Source organism: Macrobrachium rosenbergii, chromosome 23 (genome assembly GCF_040412425.1).
Source record: "Macrobrachium rosenbergii isolate ZJJX-2024 chromosome 23, ASM4041242v1, whole genome shotgun sequence".
NCBI lineage: Eukaryota > Metazoa > Arthropoda > Malacostraca > Decapoda > Palaemonidae > Macrobrachium > Macrobrachium rosenbergii.
In genome coordinates this window covers 31,661,422-31,680,049 of record NC_089763.1, presented here as the reverse complement: position 1 = coordinate 31,680,049, position 18,628 = coordinate 31,661,422, and the positions used below count along the sequence as shown (strand labels likewise).

The following is an 18,628-nucleotide window of genomic DNA, read 5'->3' as shown; positions in this document are numbered from 1 at the left end:
CTGCACGAGTCACTGACTGTATGGGGCACTGACTGTACGGGGCATTGACTGTATGAGTCACTGACTGTTTGGGGCACTGACTATAAGGAGCACTGACTATACAGGGCGCTGACTGTATGGGGCACTGACTGTTCGGGGCACTGACTGTACGGGGCACTGACTGTACGGGGCACTGACTGTTTGGGGCACTGTCTGTAAGGGGCACTGACTGTATGAGTCACTGACTGTACGGGGCACTGACTGTACGAGTCACTGACTGTATGGGGCACTGACTGTAAGGGGCACCGACTGTATGGGGCAATGATTGTCCCTGACTGTACGAGTCACTGACTGTATGGGGCACTGACTGTAAGGGGCACCGACTGTATGGGGCAATGATTGTCCCCGACTGTACGAGTCACTGACTGTATGGGGCACTGACTGTAAGGGACACCGACTGTATGGGGCAATGATTGTAAGGGGCACTGACTGTACGAGTCACTGACTGTAAGGGGCACTGACTGTATGGGGCACTGACTGCACGAGTCACTGACTGTATGAGTCACTGACTGTATGGGACACTGACTGTAAGGGGCACTGACTGTAAGGGGCACTGACTGTGCGAGTCACTGACAGTAAGGGGCACTAACTGTACAGGTCACTGACTGTACGGGGCACTGACTGTACAGGGTACTGACTTTATGAGTCACTGACTGTACGGGGCACTGACTGTACGGGGCACTGACTGTACATGTCACTGACTGTATGGGGAACTAACTGTAAGGGGCACTGACTGTTTGGGGCACTGACTGTACGGGGCACTGACTGTATGAGTCACTGACTGTATGGGGCACTGACTGTACGGGGCACTGACTGTAAGGGGCACTGACTGTACGAGTCACTGGCTGTATGGGGCACTGACTATACAGGCCACTGACTGGGCACTGACTGTGCGGGGCACTGACTGTATGGGCCCACTGACTGTATGAGTCACTGACTGTATGGGGCATTGACTGTACGGGGCACTGGCTGTAAGGGGCACTGACTGTTTGGGTCACTAACTGTAAGGGGCACTGACTGTACAAGTCACTGACTGTATGGGGCACTGACTGTGCGGGGCACAGACTGTACGGGGCACTGAGTGTACGAGTCACTGACTGACTGACCGTACGAGTCACTGACTGTAGGGGCACTGACTGCATGAGTCACTGACTGTATGGGGCACTGACTGTATGTGTCACTGACTGTATGCGGCACTGACAGTACGGGGCACTGACTGTATGAGTCACTGACTGTGCGGGGCACTGGCTGTACAGGGCACTGACTGTACGGGGAACTGACTGTATGGGGCACTGACTGTAAGGGGCAATGACTGTACGGGGCAGTGACTGCACAAGTCACCGACTGTACGGGGAACTGACTGTAAGAGTCAATGACTGTAAAGGGCACTGAGTGTATGGACACTTACTGTACAGGCAGTGACTGTACGGGACATTAACTGTACGGGGCACTGGCTGTACGGGGCACTGACTGTACAGGACACAGACTGTATGGGGAACTGACTGTGCGGGGCATTAACTGTACGGGGCACTGACTGTACGAGTCACTGACTGTACGAGTCACTGACAGTACAGGGCACTGACTGTATGGGGAACTGACTGTACGGGGCACTGACTGTAAGGGGCAATGACTGTACGGGGCAGTGACTGCACGAGCCACCAACTGTACGGGGAACTGACTGTAAGTCACTGACGGTACAGGGCACTGAATGTACGGACAGTGACTGTACGGGCACTGACTGTACGGGGCATTAACTGTACAGGGCACTGACTGTACGGGGCACTGACTGTACAAGTCACTGGCTGTACGGGACACTGACTGTACGAGTCACTGACTGTACGGGGCACTGACTGTATGAATCACTGCTTACATTTAATTCTTTGTTGTAACGACAGTTTGATACGAAATCAGTCAAGTCATTCAATTTGCTTCCCCAAATACAGCCATTAAAAATTGACCGGCAAATCGTTATCAACGATTTTCCAAGAGTATCATTTTTTGACTTTTGTGAAAAAATAGGCTAAGACCTGCAACAGCGCCCGCTGAATATTTAACTAAATGGATCACTTAACCCTCCAAAATGGCTGCGTCCAAGATTTCCAAAAACTGTACGAGACGGTTTGCTTCAAGTTTACTCTTCGTAAATCGCTGGAACCTTGGAAACGTCTTTCAATCTTCCTAAAACCGATTTTTCGTATTTTCCCGGAGAACGCTGTTTCCGTCTTCTTGACAACCTGCCTGAACAAGTCACAGTCCCCGACTAACTGTCAGGTACATTAACCTTTTTCGCATAAGAATCGGAAACTTCTTTCAGAAAATGGAACTACGAATTGTAGATGGGAAATTCTGTTTAATCCGACCTATCAATCCTATTAATGGACTTTCCCTTCTTGGGTGATACCTGTCTTTCTGTTAATGTTGAGTTAGGCACCTGTATCCCTGCATTAGTGCCTGTAATCATTGCTTTATAGGCGAGTCTCCACAAACGAATGTTAAGTAACTATAGTTCAAATTGATTAGAACAACAGCTAAGTTCATTGACGATTCACTCACTACCTTACTAATGATCACGTAGCATTATGCATTGTGAATGAACTCAGAATAGGGTAGAATATAGAATTTAGGCCAAAGTCCAAGTTCCGGGACCTATGAGGTCATTCAGCGCTGAAAGGGAAACTAATCGATAGTAAGGTTTGAAAGGTATAACAGGGGGGGAAACCTCGCAGTTGCACTATGAATCAATTGTTAGAGAGGTGGAAAGTCGGAAGGAAGAAAGAGAATATGAACGGGGGTACAGTAAAAGGAATGAAAGTGACTGAACTCAGATTCACCAAGCTCCACTCCACAGGCTCTCAGGCCTCATTGTTGTCCTACTGTTGCACAGACACCCCACTCCCCCCCACCTCCCCTCCCTAACTTCCTCTCGGTTATGCTTCGTCTTATTTTGGATAATCATTAGTAGGCTACCATGTGTTGACGTATTGTATCTTTTTCAGTCTTACGCGACCTGTCCATCATATAGACTGTATATACTGTATGTATGTAAGTATAATATAAACACACACACACACACACACACACACACACACACACACATATATATATATATATATATATATATATATATATATATATATATATATATATATATATATATGTGTGTGTGTGTGTGTGTTTATATATATATATATATATATATATATATATATATATATATATATATATATATATATATATATATATATATATATATTATTTATATATAATATATTATATATATATGTCTAAATATATATATATACTGTATATGTCTAAATATATATATATATATATATATATATATATATATATATATATATATATAATATATATATATGTATGTGTGTGTTCTTTTACTCCCAATTTAGGTAAGAAGTCTGACAAATGCTACTGACATTCTCCATAACCAGAACGTTGGCGACGAAAATTCTAAGCTTATGAAGTTGAAAACAAAAGGAATCGCGAAGGCGTCGTCGGAATCGATTTTGTTTCCTCGTTTGCGAGTCCCGAGTTCTTTCTCTCTCTCTCTCTCGCCGCACGCGAGGAGAGACTCAAGAGGCTGAAAGATTAATATTGTTAAAAAGTTTCCCTAAACATTTAACAATATTACTTCAGTATACAAGTTGTTTTTCCTGGTTAACTGAACGGTATGTTGTCGAAGTTTTCATATCGATTTTTTATTTTACCTACGCATTAACTTTTCCCTTATTCCGTTCCATTCTTGTTTCTCCGGGTGTGTACACATGCAATTTCTCTCTCTCTCTCTCTCTCTCTCTCTCTCTCTCTCTCTCTCTCTCTCTCTTCAAAAAACACTTGGCTTTCTAGAAGTGGTCCGATTTTACAGCACACCTCACTATCATTCTGCTATACAGATGTTCACGGAAAACTGCGTAGATAAATTGAAAATCATTGTTAAGTGAACCACGTCCAGTGTGATCGCCCCACTCAAGAAATTACAATAAACCGCTTATTCAGAACTTCTGAAACAGCCAAGCGAGAAGATCTCAACTATGCAAAGCTATCTCAACTGTGTAAAATTATGGGAAACTTGCAAATGATGTTTTTCTTTTACTGTGGATGACCTCACATTCTGTGTGTGTTCACCATTTCCTTCAAAACTGATCTATCGTTATTGCCACATTCATTCTATTATAGCTGTCTTTTCGCATTTGTGTGGTATAACCCCAATGAAGGTCTACGGATGCTAATTATTGGCTGTAACAAGGTTATAAGCTACCTATGTCGTGTGTATGCGACTGTATATATATATACATGTTGTGTATGTTCACCATTTCCTTCAAAACTGATCTGTCGTTACTGCCACATTCATTCTGTTATAGCTGTCTCTTCGCATTTTTGTGTTATAACCCCACTGAAGGTCTATTGATGCTAATCGATTGTACCAAGGTTACAGGCTATACCGCTTTGCTTACAATACCGCTCTATTTATATAGCTTCTCTCTGCATGGGTTTCTTATAACCGAAAATAAAGTTCTTAATTTCATTATTTAATGAAATTAAATAATGAAATGAAATTAAATAATGAAATTAACTAATGAAATTTTGTACTGAGAATTTCCTGTTCAGTAACGCCAGCCACACTCGTCGCTACCAATTTTTGCGTACTTCAAGGAAGTACAGGCATTAGTATATATTACTAAACCATTACCAATATTGGAGTTTGGCTGCTTAATCTTTCCTTCTGTAACTTTTATTTTTGTACTGTCCTGTGTATTGTAAATGGCGCTGAGCTGAAATAAAGGTCACTGTTATTTGAAATACTAAATTTACTGTGCAAAATGCTAAGGCTATATACCATTGCTACCGAAATCACGGTTTCGGTATTCAAATTATCATAGCATCTAAACGCCACTGTAATCTTCTCACCGTAAATAACCATTTCTTGTATAAGTGTCCTCGGCTGAAATAAAAACCCGTTTGTATCATTAATAAAATAAAATAAAAGCCAAGTTGCGAAAAATAAACCTCACGACCCGAGCGTTGGACATTACAAATTTTCAACGCCGTAGCCTATAATCGGGCGGGTGGCAACAGGTGTGCACCTGGGATACAGGTGTGATAATGAATTACTTCCGTTCCATCTGCGTCAGCGACCTCGGCATGCCGCCGCTAATCCGTATCCGAAACCGGGCACGAACCAGAAACCGCATCCGGATCCCGATCCGATTCCGTTCCGCCAATCGCTGTTTGGGTTAAATGAACAACATAGATTCTTATTCTTTTCCATCACTCGATAATCTTTTCATTACGAAACACTGCCGCTCACCCCAGACTGCAAAGGTCTGTTGCAAGTTCAGACCCGCCTCTTTTATCCGAATTGGTACAGCAAACGTGTATAAGAATTGCACGGTCTTGAGACACTGAAATGCTAATCTATTAAATGCGGGTAAGCGCACGCAAGCCGATCCCAAGCCCGGATAAGAGAGCGGGGTCAGGAGTTAAGATTTACGCCCGTGTAACAACCAGACTTTATTGACACCTGCAACGAACATTGTCAGTCAGCTACAAGCAGCAATAGGCTGATACGTGACTCAGAAGCCAACAGAACACATTCCCTACTTAATCCGATTACAAATAAAAAAGCAATCCGCTTTGCTTGTGCCTCCGTACGTTTGTTATCCAAGCGCATGTCTTATATATGCCACCCGAGACTTATTAATGAGTGGAAGATGCAATTGCATGCAACTGGTAAAGTCTCTCGTATTCCGGTCATGAAGCCCTCGCAATAATTCACGGGAGATCAATAGCGCAGCATGGACGCGCTACGGGTGATGTTAGGAATGCAATAATCTCGAATTGATAGATTTACAATGCGACTGAACTTTGGCCATAAGAAAGTCTGAACATAATTTTGCTAGTAATTCAGATAAGTCTCATAAAAAAGGTAGTTATATGTCGGCAATTATTTTCCTTACTTCTATTACACCGCCCACGACGTTATAAAGTCGAAAAGAATGAATAAAACGAGGAGAAAATAAACCAACTTCTTTTTCGAATATAATGCACTTCTCTGTCCGTACTTCTCCTCTCGACTTGCATCCGACATTCTTAAATGAAATAGTTCCCGCACGGGCTCACAGGTGGCAGCACTAACAGACATACGCCATGTGGTTCTTTGTCGGTTATCGTATTTTCAATTTTCTTTAATCAGCACAGCGGCAAGGAAATAACATATCCACATTATTTGCAATTAAATTCTGATAACTCGGGTAGTAAAATCATTTAAATGTATCTACAAACAGAGGCAAATAAATTGCAAGGATTACTGAGGGTGTGAAGATATGGCATTTCTGTGACGTCATGGTAGGCGGGAGTTCAAATCAAGATGGCGGCTGTGTGGGTGATCCAACCCATACGATAGAATAGTAACTTTATATATTCATTTATTGTTAATTGATAAAAATACAAGCTCCGCGGAAAATAGCAGTTACGAACGAGAAATATAAAAAATGTATATATCAACGCTCTTCGAAATTCAGTTTATTAAGAAACAAAATTTGCCATAAATTTCAACTTTTCCACAAAAAAAAAAAAAAAATGCGGAATAATGACCAAACTATTTGTCAAGTTAATGCCAAAGTTAGTAATAATGGAGTTGAACACAAGTTAAAAAAAATTCTCGTTAATTTACAAGTTAAAAACGAAAGCTTTCATAAATAAAACATTCCTGGGAACTGCACAAACAGAAAACACATCGCCGATCGTATTTATTTCATCCAGAGCAAGTTAGTCTTCGTTAAATATTATCGACACAGAATGAACCTCTAAGACGGTCGATCAACTTTACGATATGAATTCGGGCAAGTGACAAAGTAATTTAAGAAAACATATAAAAAAAAAAAAAAAAAAAACATGACGGTTACCGAATTCTCAACCGCCATTAGGGTAACGCAAAACTCTTCTAACGAACCTCGTGTACAACTAATTATTTGGCGGCGGAGAATTGAAGAGTAAACGAACATGGCTTATATATTGTATAATGTGAATAATCAGTGTTTCGAAATGTATCTTGTTTAAAATTATTAATAAAATCATTGCGCCATCCTCCGAGTTCTAACTTCAGTGGCTGCTCTGAAAAGTAAAAGGATCTGCTACTTGCTATTTTTTGGACCGAAATAGAATTCTCTCTCTCTCTCTTTCTCTCTCTCTCTCTCTCTCTCAGCGACTTCTCCGAAGAGTAAAAGCATCGGCTAATTGGACCTAAATAGAATTATCTCTCTCTCTCTCTCTCTCTCTCTCTCTCTCTCTCTCTCTCTCTCTCGAGATAAAATAGGAGACAGAAAAGTGCACGAGAAGAGAAGTGTTCGAATGGCCGTAACTTGTGCGTAGGCTATACAATAAGCAGTAATATTTGAAGTTCATAACTACATTCATTGATTCATATTATAAGACCAAACTCGCCGTAAAACTGACTGCTTCATTTTGAGTTGATTCTCTCTCTCTCTCTCTCTCTCTCTCTCTCTCTCTCTCTCTCTCTCTCTCTCTCTCTCTCCTAGAGATAAGTGAGCACATGATGTCTCCTCGGATGGACTAATAAGTCTTTGAGCCATCCTAATCCTTGTAACTCCCTATGACTCTCTCTCTCTCTCTCTCTCTCACTTTTGAGCCTACTGACATTACAAGCACGGTTTTTTTTTTTTACCTTCAACATTGTAAATCCGTCTCATTATAAGCAGGAAAATGACGAACCGTCCAGGGCACCATCGCAGATTTTTCATTATACGCAAATGAATGTAATATCTTTCATAGTCTTAAGAATATTGGAGGTTTGATTCCCTACAGCCAAATTTTATGTCATCGAGGGTTCACAATTTTACGTAAACAATAGATGATTATTCCTTTCATAATTTATTCTCAGAATTCTGGACAATTTATCAGTGAAGTGCTCTAAGAAGCAGAAATGACAACAGATGTAAGTGGAAACTTGTGGGATAAGAATACGGATCACGAACGAGTGTGGACTGGTTGGTACAGAACTGACTGGGAATAGGGAAGAGACATTGAGGAAAATGATGAAAGAGTTTAAAAGGTTTTAGCAAGAAAAGAAAGCTAGGAGTAAGAAATGAGCAAGAATCAAGTTATGAGGGTATATGGAAGCTATTAAGATTAAGCAATCATCAGAATATATATATGAGGAGAGAGAAAAATAAGAAATTGATTCATATAGGTATATGGGAGTAAATATATTAGTTAGGCAAGGAAGGTAACAAGGTTTGTGCAGAAGACTAGGATGTGACTTTGAGTGTCTATGGAAGCGAAAACTGGGATGTATGGAAGGACAGTTGAGCCAACTCTCTTTTATGGATGCGATGTGTGGATGCTAAGTGTGAATGCAGAGGTTGCTGGAAACTATGGAAATTAATTGTTTGCATCATAAATGTAGCGCAGGAGGACTTCAGAAACCAAAATAAGTCTGTTACTTAAACGACAGCAATCGAAACCAGTAGTTTACCCAGCGAATACTGTACTTTGCAGTGACCAATATAGACGACACCGAACTAAACTTTACTCGAATGTAATATCTGCGGTGCTGATTTCAGGCAAAGACCCATGATACTAGTCATGGAACGGAATGAAATGCAAAATCTAGGCCACAAGCGCTGGTACCGATGAGGCGTCAGAGCTGAAAGAGCCATTGAGAATAAAAAGGTATTAAAGGTGTAAAACCTCGCAGTTGCACTATGAAATAATTATTAGGAAAGGATGGAAAGTAAGATGGAAGAAAGGGAATATGAACGGAGGTATACGGTAAGGGGAATGAAAAGGGTTATATATCTATACAGGGACCGAAAGGACGCTGCAAAGGACCGTAAGTCATGCCTACAGTGCACCACGTAAGGTTCACTGATGGCACTATACCCTCTACGGGGATGGTATACTATTCATAACGCTGGAGACGGGAAAGCCCTTTCCGTTTTGTTTTTACTGTAATATAATATAGAATTCTTTTCTCAACCTCTTCTGATGCAAGGGTTCTAGCCCTGAAGGATAGAGAACCTTGTATTGCCATACTGACATGATAAAAAAAAAAAAAACTACACAAAAGGGCCTTTTTGTCTCCTGCAGTTGTCAGAAAGTTATTATTCTTTGTATGCCAATGTTTATAACATTTAAAAGTTAATGAAATGCTTTCCCTACGAAAACAAAATGTCAGACCCTAAAAAATGTTACATTGCAATAATTATGATGCTGGCAAAGACAAAGTTCAATCTTGTTTTGAGGCATTTTCTGGTACTTGGGATGAACTATAAGAGCAGCTGCCTAGTGCAGAAAATTAGACTGTGGCTACAATCAACACATCAAAATCAGTCAAGCTCCAAATCCCTACATAAATTGACTATTGTAAAGAGTATGGACAACACCTGACTCAGACTCCCAGATAACCTTTATATAGAGATAGAAAAGATATTTCTCTGACTATATATACATCACACCAGGAGACAGCAGAGATAACATTCTGAAACAGACTAGACATAAATCTCCTAGATGCGGTATAACATTCAAATGTTGCCATCCCGTTATCTAAGTTTTTCCACACTGTTTATCCATTTTTTCCAGGATTCCATCCCCTACTACATTTTATTAACTGATAATCAAAAACAAATCGAAAGGTGACACAGGAAATCGTCGCCTGATTGAGGTTACAACTTTATCCAAAATATCTGAAGCTGTCCTCTTGGTATCCCATTCCCTGTCTGCACAAAGCACACGATCAGTTTGGTTACAAAGCTGACCACTTAATGAACACCTGCATCTACTATATCTTGAGAGGGCTGTTGAGTTATGAGCCCATTTATCGATTACCATTCCTGGATTCTCATGCTTCATTGATGTGAGAAGACTAGAGGGCTATTTGGCGCAACAAAACTCTCTGAAACTCATCCTGAAGCTTCGCAGAAGTAGTAATAATAATGTACAGCTTGTTTCAGGGCTTCGACAACATAGCAACTTGCGGGCGTATGTTTTCAATATACATTCACCGAATAAATTATTTCGCAATTGGCTGCGATCTCCCTGAATGACTAGCAGTAGCCTATCTTCTGCCAAGCTAATAACCAGGTTTTTCTCTCACCCTAACCTCCAAGCACCTTATCGGTATCTGCTGTAGATAAGCAGATGACTGTGATACAATTTGCAGCAGAGACGCAATGAGAGGCATATAGTTCTCCCATCTCGCCAAGACATGTGACAGTCCCATATGGAAGTCCCACGTGCATTCCTCTCCGTATAGTGAAGTCAGTGCACCTCACGCGGTGCACTGTAGGCATTACTTACGGTTCTTTAAAGCGTTCCTTCGTCCCCTATAGCTGCAACCCCTTTCATTTCTTATACTGTATCTGTTCTTATTCTCTTTCTTCTGTCTTACTTTCCACCCTCTCCTTACAATAATTGTTTCATAGTGCAACTGCTTTGAGGTTTTCCTCCTGTTACACCTTAAGTCCTCTTCACTCTCAATTTCCCTTTCAGCGCTGAATGACCCCATAGGTCCCAGCGCTTGGTCTTTGGCCTAAATTTTATATTCCATTCCATTCCATTCCATTCCATTCGCCCTGCATTCCTTGAAAAACATAAACCTGATTTTGCTCGTGACGTTCGGGTCTAGGGCGCATTTCCACGAACGATCTGAGGGCTACAACTATAAGCTTTGTGCGCCAGGCTCCGTTACCTTGAAACCAGTTCTGTCGTTACGCTCGTATTGACAAAGCGTGTGGTTGCTTCCCAGTACACGAGCTTTCCTTGTGCAACCTGAGAGGGCACAGTGTTGCGCATAATGAGATTCTCAGGCAAGTAGCCAACACACTTTCGCTACCTTTCTGTCGCGCAGATGTTCAGCGACAACCGTTTGGACGAGGCGAAAATCTTCATCTGACGAATCAATGACTGATCTGTTTTTCACAAGAAGAAATGGCAGCAAACCCATTAATCCAAATCGTCTTTGGCTGTAATGATGGACGAGTATCGTAAATGATAGAGAGAGAGAGAGAGAGAGAGAGAGAGAGAGAGAGAGAGAGAGAGAGAGAGAGAGAGAGAGAGAAAATATATTGGTGATCTTTGGTCATTTTTTCCGGGTTCCTCTCGTTCCGTTATTGTCACCATGTCATTGGTGTCCCCTGCTACGTAATAAGACGTTGTATAACTTCAGTTTTTTTTTTATAATTATTTTTCGATTATTTTTTCTTTGTGTACAACCTGTACTAATTACGTGTCTCTCTGTCATTCTAGTGAAGGCCAGCGCGTGTTGGAATGTTAAATTTACCGTTGTGCATGAATCTTTTATATTTACAAGTATCATCTACATATCTATTGCAGTTTTCCATTCACCAACATTATTCTGCTTCTTCCTTTCTTGATGTTATCCATTAAGTTAGCGCATTACCACCACCACCACCACCACCACCATCATCATCATCATCATCATCATCATCATCACCATCATCATCATCATCATCATCATCAGCTTAGTTCCTTTTGGTTTGTTTCAGATAATCCTATAATTATTGTCAGGTCTTGTATCCGTACCACTGGTAAGCTACATCTAATCAAAATTTTATTTGGTATTGTTGCCACAGGTTCGCTGTTGTATTTTTTATAAGCATTCACTAACTTTAGCTAAATCCATCCACACTATTGATTCTATGCTGACTTATACCAACTATTATCATCACTATTTGTGCAATTCTCGCCACTTTCTTCATCATCTTGTTTCTTTATTTTATTTGTGCAATTCTCGCCACTTTCTTCATCATCTTGTTTCTTTATTTTCTGAGGTGATACTTTCGAAAACGACGGTAAAAGTTAAATCATTTCGCAACTGTATCAGACTTGATCATTTAAGTACTTCGTGTACATTGCTTGCAAGATCAGTGCTTCCTGAATGTTAATGCATGTGGACAAAAGATTAGGCAATGGTAAACAGGATAGTTTGTCATGGCCTAATACTACAGTTAAAAACAATTATCGGTATAGTAAGTGAAACTGCCGGTAATTCTTATTATATATAGCAGACAATCAGAAGGCAATTTATCGAAGTTTGCAGAGTGCAAAAAAATTATATATATCTGTTGCCTTATTTAAAAAAAATTCTTGATGCCAAGTACAGAAAATTATTTGGGATGATTTTAACTCTTCATTTTAACCTTTAATTTTTTTTATTTTTTTTTTTTAATATACTGCAATACATCAAAGTAATACAGATTTAAACTGACCTTACGAAGACCGTTCAAAGATAAATATTGCAAAGCACAATATATATATAGCCTAATATCTGTATATACATATATATTACATAGATTCACGTTATCTTTCCCACAGTAATATTATTATAGCGTAGCTGGAAATTCCACAGGAAATATCTTGCTTAACATAATTTCAATCGGAATAGTTAACAAGCAAAATTGTAATATTATTGGAGAGAGAGAGAGAGAGAGAGAGAGAGAGAGAGAGAGATCAGAGAGAGAGAAAGAGGAGAGGATAATACCTGTCCCCTCATTGAAAAGTAAACGTTTGATATATATATAAAGCTTTGGTATATATATATAAATATATATATATATATATATATATATATATATATATATGTGTGTGTGTGTGTGTGTGTGTGTGTGTGTGTGTGTGTATGTATGTGTGTGCATGCGTGCGCGTGCGTTTGTATGCGCTTACTACAATGTGTATAAACTTATGTAAGTTTAATACATGTAGATATACAAAAATATTGTGGTAATACAATGTAACAGATGAAACTCGCAAATTGAATATCTTCCGCTGGTTTTATCACCAATCTCTTTGATCAAAATTTGTCGTCGTAAATTACGATGTAAACAAATGGTAAATGCGTACCTGTAGTACACAATAGCATCATGAACTCCGTCTGCATATAAATCATTATCAAACAAAAACAAAATACAGTTTTTTGTAAGTATACGACAAATGAACGCACTGCGTACATTGCAACGTTCGCGAACTGCAACTGTTTATTGTTGCAAACCTGTATCCAACTACTCTATAGCAACACAAAAAACAGCTAAGGGTACTCACTCAAGTGGTCCTCGTCCATTGCTGCACCGATTCACGTAATTCTGCTGGAGATACAAAAGGTGTCATTAGCCACAATGTTCACTGACAATCATTACGCGGCAATAATCAATATATTTTAATGCACAAAGCATTCGTATACAGGTTTTCATGACAACAAACAAAATGAAATTTCAAAATGCCATTCCCTCGGTTTTAGAAGTTTCCGCCATAATTTATACCCAAGCCGGTGCCAAGCGCTTTACAAAACAAGGAAGGTTATGCGTAAAATATCTGCGTTAACGAAGGCTGCATCAAACCTTTCTGGTCTGGTGCAAGCTGTAGTGGATCTTGATGGAATGGGATGGAATATAAAAATTAAATCAAAGGCCAAGGTCATTCAGCGCTGAAAGGGAAATTGGAAGCAAAAAGGTTTTCAAGGTGTAACAGGAGGAAAACCTCGCAGGTACACTATAAAACCATTGTCAGGAGTGGCTGGAAGCATGATGGAAGAAAGAGAATATGAATGGAGGTACAGTAAAAGGAATGAAAAGGGTTGCAGCTAGGGGCAGAAGCGACGCTGCAAAAACCTTAAGTTGTGCCTACAGTGCACCACGTGAGGTGCACTGACGTCACCAACTCCCTACGGGTGGATCTTTTGAGGTCTGAGGGCTGATAGTGTAAGGTGAAAACTTGACATCTAATGACCTAATTTAAAAAAAAAAAATTGAGTGATGAAATTTAAATTATCATGTTCCTGTACACGCGTGTATAATCTAACAAATTATTCATTTCTCTACGCAAACAGCCTGCGAGAACTGAAGTTTTGCTTGAAAGTAAGGTTCAAGAATAAATAAAAAAGTTTACTTTTTCAGCAGACGGTTCCAGCAAAGGACTTATCAAAAGCGTAGGCCTAAATTAGCAGAAGTCTTCAGAAATTTTCGTAGTCTGGTGTAATTTTTTACAAACACTAAGAACAAGTTTAAAATTTTTTACTTTGACAAAAAAGTTCCGTAATTAAAAATATGTACTTTAAAATAAAGTTCCAAAGTTAAACTTAAATTTTACACTGACGTTCTAAGATGCATTAGATTTTTCTCTACGATACAAATGTTATTGTTTCTAAACTCGAACTGTTGTCTAAAAACTTCCAAGTCTAATTTTTCTTTTTACAAAAACGTCCCTAAATTGGTAAAAAAAAAAAAAAAAACAGTAATTATAATATGTCTACTTTAACTTAAAAGTTCCAAGATTTCATTGGGAATTTTACTTCTGGGTAAATAAATGTTCCAGAAATTGTTAAAACTATTTTCCCAATAAAGTTCCGGTATTTATCTTCAAATCTGACTTTTCGCACGAACGTTCCAAGATCCTCACAAAGATTATTCGAAAGTTAATCCTGATATTAAGGAATATTAGTTAATTTTATTTTCGAGGCTTCTTGAAAATGAATGAACGCAATTATTGTTCCAGTTGTATACTGCCACCCCTCCTTAGCTTTGCAACGTATTATTGTATAATATAATCTTTTGTATAATTATTCGAATCAAGACCATTAACCCTATGAATATTTTATATATAATCTAAAACAGTGTAACAATTTTACCCTCAAATTTCTACAAAGTATTACGTGTGGGTCATGAACAAAATTACACGAGTTCCCCAATTGTATTATAGTATTTAAAGAAAACGGGTTTTCCTCTGTTAAGATTTGAACGGTGACTATGAAACATTACTGTGTCTAGTTTCCCGGTTTCTTTCCAATTGTTTTATCTAACCATAGTTAGCATTTTTTTATCCTTTGCCAGTATTTCATAATTTCCAATAAATGTTCAGGAAATATAATTTTAATATTTTCCCAAGAAAATCACCTTTTACGTTGGTAGTTATAACGCAAACAACTGTTAAAAGAATCAGTTCGAACCACTACCTATTTATACTTGCTCAGGCGGTTTGCTACCTCAATCGCCGTATTTTCTTTTAACGATTCTTGTCAAACTACCGCCAAAAGTATTAAGCAACCGTGTTGAATAAAGCGGGTAAAATCTGCATTTAGGCAAAATACTTCATCTACACCAACAAAAATATACTACGCATGATATTAAGTAAGCAAGCTACCGAACATCTAGTTTTCCCAAGCCCTCGTTATCTTTAATCTCCGTGAGAGAGAGAGAGAGAGAGAGAGAGAGAGAGAGAGAGAGAGAGAGAGAGAGAGAGAGAGAGAGAGAGAGAGAGAGAGAGAGAGAGAGACCACGCTACAATAACCATTTGACAAGGCCTTTGGAAGTGAGTGATATGTACAAAATATATATAGATATTTCCCCAGTCAGTTCCTACAGGCATGCAGATTAATCATTTGTCAGACATTTACCTCTGAAACAAGGTTTTCCTAGCCAAGTTCACTCACACCTACCATATATAACTTTTTTCCATGGAGAGATGTATTATTATTATCATCATCATTATTATTATTATTCAGATGATTCCTATTACATCGATATGGAACAAGCCCAGAAGGGCCACTGCCTTGAAATTCAAGCTTCCAAAGAACATTAAGGTGTTCATTAGGAAGTAAGAGAAGGTAAAGGGAAATACAGAAAGGAGGGATCTCACTTATTAAACAGAAAAAAATAAATTAGTACATTAATTAACAGATAAAAATGCATTAAAAAGCAAGAATAGCATTAGGGTAGTAATGCATTGCATCTTCGCTTGATCTTTTGAAGTTTCAATTGCAAGACATCCTCGGGGAGACTGGTCCACTGTCCAAAGGTGTGAAGAACAAAGGACCTACTCTGGCTGGTTATCAAACCGTTCAGCTCTAATGACAAGCAAATATAGCACGGATTCTCAATGCTGCTGTCATTACTGCAGTAAAAAAGTAAACAATGCACGAAGTTTCTTCGGTGCAATAGAGTTTTTTGTACGGCGTATACTGCTGTATGAAACTCTCAGCTGTGGGCCATGAAACTTTTAGCCACGGCCCAGTGGTGGCCCGTTGTTGCTGGCACCTATAACAGTTCCAGACGCATGACCATGGCTAACTTTAGCCTTAAATAAAATAAAAACTGCTGAGGCTATAGAGGGCTGCAATTTGGTATGTTTAATGACTGGAGGGTGGATGTTCAACATACCAATTTGCAGCCCTCTAGCCTCAGTAGTTTTTAAGATCTTAGGGCGGACAGAAAAAGTGCGGACGGACAGACAAATAGCCATCTCTGTAACAGTTTTCTTTTACAGAAAACTAAAAACCGTCACCTGAAACTAACGGGTTCCGTTAATACCAGGATATGGCCACTGTAACAAGAGTGAATGACAAAAATAAAGAGCAAAGTATAGACACCACAGATACTTGTATTACTGTATGCCGAGAAAGCATTATAAGGCCAAGCTGCCAGAACACAACACAACAAAAATTAGAGAAATGATCTATAACTGACTTTTCGTTAACATGTGCTAGTAAAGAGGGAATAAATATGACAAATTAAGACGAAAAAACAATCAATCTTGTGATATGAACAATCTTAAACTATACCGGGAGAGCGGAATATAAAGAAGTTGATTTGGGTAAGAGACTTAAGTCGAGGTGCACTCATCATCATGAAAAGTTTAACCTGGCCAAAAACCTTATGGCTGGCTGATCAAAATATCATTCAGGCTCTGACAAAAATCCCTCTAGTGTTTTTAATGCAAAAATTTGTCATCAGCTGTTGGCTGAAATGTTTTTATATTTAGGAGGACAGTGCATTTTCTACTTTTGGAGAATTATTCATGTGGGTTGTTCAGAAATATCCATGAGCCAGACGATTAGCACAAATTCAAAGATGGGCTTGAAATCCTCTGACAAGACATATATTTTCAAATGAAGAATTCCACAGTCTTGTGTCTGTTTAAATGTTTTAACATTTGATTATCTGTTTCACCAATCCATGAACATACCATTTCCCTTTTGCTGTGATTCCTCAATGGGCAGGAAGTCACTAATTTCCAGATTTACCTTCGTAACTTTCACATATAATAATTAAAAATTTCTGTTGTGAAGACATATTTCTAATCATTTGGAATAAATGATTGTGAAATTCAAGCTAAAAAGCAATGCACTTGGGCAATGTCAGTCATTCAGTGCCTAAGGTAGAGAACTAGTATGATTTATTGATTGAGTGATTTACAGATTTTACACATACATGCCAAGCCCTGCGGCAACTGAGGCCATTCAGCGCTGAAATGGAAATTTACAGTGAAAAACTTTGAAAAGTGTAACAGGAAGAAAACCTCGCAGTTGCAGTATGAATCAATTGTTAGGAGAGGGTGACCAGTAAGATAGAAGAAAGAGAATATGAACAGAGGTACAGTAGGCTAAAAGGAATGAAAGAGGTTGCAGCTAGGGGCCAAAAGGACGCTGCAAAGAACTTAAGCAATGCCTACATTGCACAGCATGAGGTGCATAAACGGCACTACCCCTACGGGGAGAATTAGTGTGATGGAGTGATTAGACAGTATGACAAAGTTTCGGGAAACGAGATAAAGCAAAAGGATCTAAACATGAAACTAGGAGAAAACCCCAAAGTTGCATTAAGTAGTAACAATTAGGAGAGGCTGGACAGCAAGATGGAAGAAAGGAAGCGAGAATGGAGGTAAAGTAAAGGGCCAAAAATCAGGTACAGCTAGCAACCTAACGGATATTCGAACACCCTCCATTAACGATAAACGTGAGGTGCACTGATTAGGCACCACAACACTATGGGGAGACATCACTCATGATCATTCTGCTGTGAAATCAGAAATATTTTATGCACACCCCAAGGAGGGAGGTACTCTTCAATTAGAGGAAATGTTATTCTTAACTTTATTGACCGAAAAAAAGTCTGCTAAGTTCTTGGTAAATGTCGTTTTAAAAAGGTGTCTCACCAAAATTTTCTGAGAAAGTCACTTTGCTGCATCTTCATTGCACTTTGTAGTTAAAAGTTCACCATGTAGATACATGTAGTTCACTAAGTATTGTGGAATGGACTAAAATATAAAATTTATGCCAAAGGTTAAGCGCTAGGACCTGGGGTCATCCAATGTAGAAAGAGAAATGGAGAGTAAAAGGTTTGAAAGGTGTAACAGGAGGAAACCCTCCCAGTTTCACTATGAAACAATTGTTCGGAGATGGTGGAAGGAAAGATGGAAGAGAATATGAACACAGGTACAGTCAGAGGAATGAAAGGGGTTGCAGCTCGGGGCTGAAGTGACACTGCAAAGAACTTTAGGTAATGCCTACGGTGTACTGTGAAGGCAATTCACTACTGTCGACTTCCATAGATTTAAGTAGAGGTGGTTTTAAAAACCCCAGTGCAGATTCTGAGGCATTCATTATAAATATATCTGACTTTTGTGATAAGTATATTGCAAATTAAAAAGGTGGTTTTCACAACTCCTACACTGATCCGTAAGCATTCCAGTTTCAGAAAATCTTTTTATTAGGTTTGATTTTCTTTTTTAAGCTGAAGTTTCCAGTGCAGTGTATCAGTGATCA

The 18,628-nt window shown here is 39.2% G+C and overlaps 1 protein-coding gene across 1 annotated transcript in view; it reads right to left on the bottom strand.

The window, feature by feature from the left end:
- Positions 1 to 13,178, bottom strand: part of LOC136851444 (uncharacterized) — a 329,520-nt gene extending 316,342 nt beyond the window's left edge. Inside the window, exon 1 of the mRNA XM_067125531.1 lies at positions 13,135 to 13,178. Coding sequence (XP_066981632.1) covers positions 13,135 to 13,153 — 19 coding nt within the window. The 5' untranslated portion in view covers positions 13,154 to 13,178. The remainder of the gene's footprint in view (positions 1 to 13,134) is intronic.
- Between the last annotated feature and the right edge of the window lie 5,450 nt (positions 13,179 to 18,628).